Source organism: Microtus ochrogaster, unplaced genomic scaffold, assembly GCF_000317375.1.
Source record: "Microtus ochrogaster isolate Prairie Vole_2 unplaced genomic scaffold, MicOch1.0 UNK8, whole genome shotgun sequence".
Lineage (NCBI taxonomy): Eukaryota > Metazoa > Chordata > Mammalia > Rodentia > Cricetidae > Microtus > Microtus ochrogaster.
In genome coordinates, this window is record NW_004949106.1 from 2,074,993 (window position 1) to 2,076,444 (window position 1,452).

General features: G+C 45.0%; 1 protein-coding gene across 1 annotated transcript in view; it reads left to right on the top strand.

Annotated features, from left to right (window-relative positions):
* Tyw5 (tRNA-yW synthesizing protein 5) overlaps window positions 1–1,452 on the top strand; it is a 16,433-nt gene that overhangs the window by 8,055 nt on the left and 6,926 nt on the right. The window contains exon 3 of the mRNA XM_005366352.2: window positions 621–690. Coding sequence (XP_005366409.1) covers window positions 621–690 — 70 coding nt within the window. The remainder of the gene's footprint in view (window positions 1–620; window positions 691–1,452) is intronic.

Consider the following 1,452-nt stretch of genomic DNA (forward strand, 5'->3'; position numbering starts at 1 on the left):
TGTCTTCACCAGTAATCTCACTACTCCTCAATACTAGTGAGAGGCTATGGTTGTCCCATTGACCAGATTTATTTGGCCCTGGCACATAAAGACAGGTGATAATCAGAACCTCTAAGTTCGTGTATTTTACCTTATGACTTTGATTGTATGTGGATGAGTTGCCTGCATGTGTGTCCAGTGCCCATGGAGGCCAGAAGAGGGGGTCAGATCCTCTGAAGCCGGAGTTATGGACGGTTTGAGCCGCACATGTGGGCACTGGGAGCTGAGTGCACGTTGTCCTCAGGAGGACCAAGTGCTCTTACTGCTGATCCCTCTCTTCAGCCCAGAACCTGATACCGTGGCAGCATCCCTCAGTGACTTGTGAAGAAGGATGTTGACCTTTGAAGAGCCATCTGAACCATAAATTTAAAATCTTTAAGTCTAGATTTTCAGGTAACAGGTCAAATTTATATACCTCTAAATGAATTTTGAATATTCAGAATTCTGTCGACATGGATTATTGTAAAAGCTGGGTACTTCAAAGCACATGGCGCAACTGCGCCAAGCCCGCGTGCATCATGATGGTATTGCTAGTTGGTATGTTATTTTTATGTCTCAGGATTCTGTTATGTTTATTTCAGAACTTTACCGTTTAACAAGTTGGTCCAGAGAGCAGCCGAAGAAACGCATAAAGAATTCTTTATTTCAGAGGTAATTTTTTTAGAAACCTTTAATAGACATATACTAAATGGATTTGTGTGTGTGTGTGTGTGTGTGTGTGTGTGTGTGTGTTTATGTGTGCATGTGTGCCCGCGCACGGGCCCATGTGTCCATTAGACACAACTATACACACCTGGCGGTCTGCCAGTTCGCAGAACCCTGAGCAAACATTGTCCGTTAGGGTCCTGCATAGATGGCAGCTTCCAGACCGCTTTCCATCTTCTTTGGTTGTTGCTTGGCTCTGTCCTGTGTGCAGAGCGGGACCCTGGATCAGATGCTAAGGTGAACCTGAAGAAATCGGCAGCTGCAGCCCCAAATTAGATGCATTCTTTGCAGATAAGCAAAGAGCCCTTTCTTGATGAAGCAGCTAGCTGTGCTTCTTCGCTGAGTGACAGTTCAGATTTTGAAGAACGTGCTTTGAAGTCTAGCTAAAGGACCATTTCAGTGTGGCACCAAAAATGTGAGAACAGCTAAGCTGTTATTTGTGAGTTAAATGAGATATCAAATTCATGCATCTGCGTTGGTTTCTGGAAGGCAGCGCTCGAGAGTGTGCCATGCCTTACTTGACCTTCTAGGTCTCAGTTCTCTGGGAAATGCACACAGCGCTGGGTGTCACAGGCCAGCCCTGCAGTGACCCATCTATAATCCGTTCTCTTCTTTAGCTACTCAGGTCGTCAGAAGTGTAAATGCTGACTTTAAAACTCCGTATGTAATTCCGCTCTTATAAATCATGCATGAGTTGACCCTAAGGTT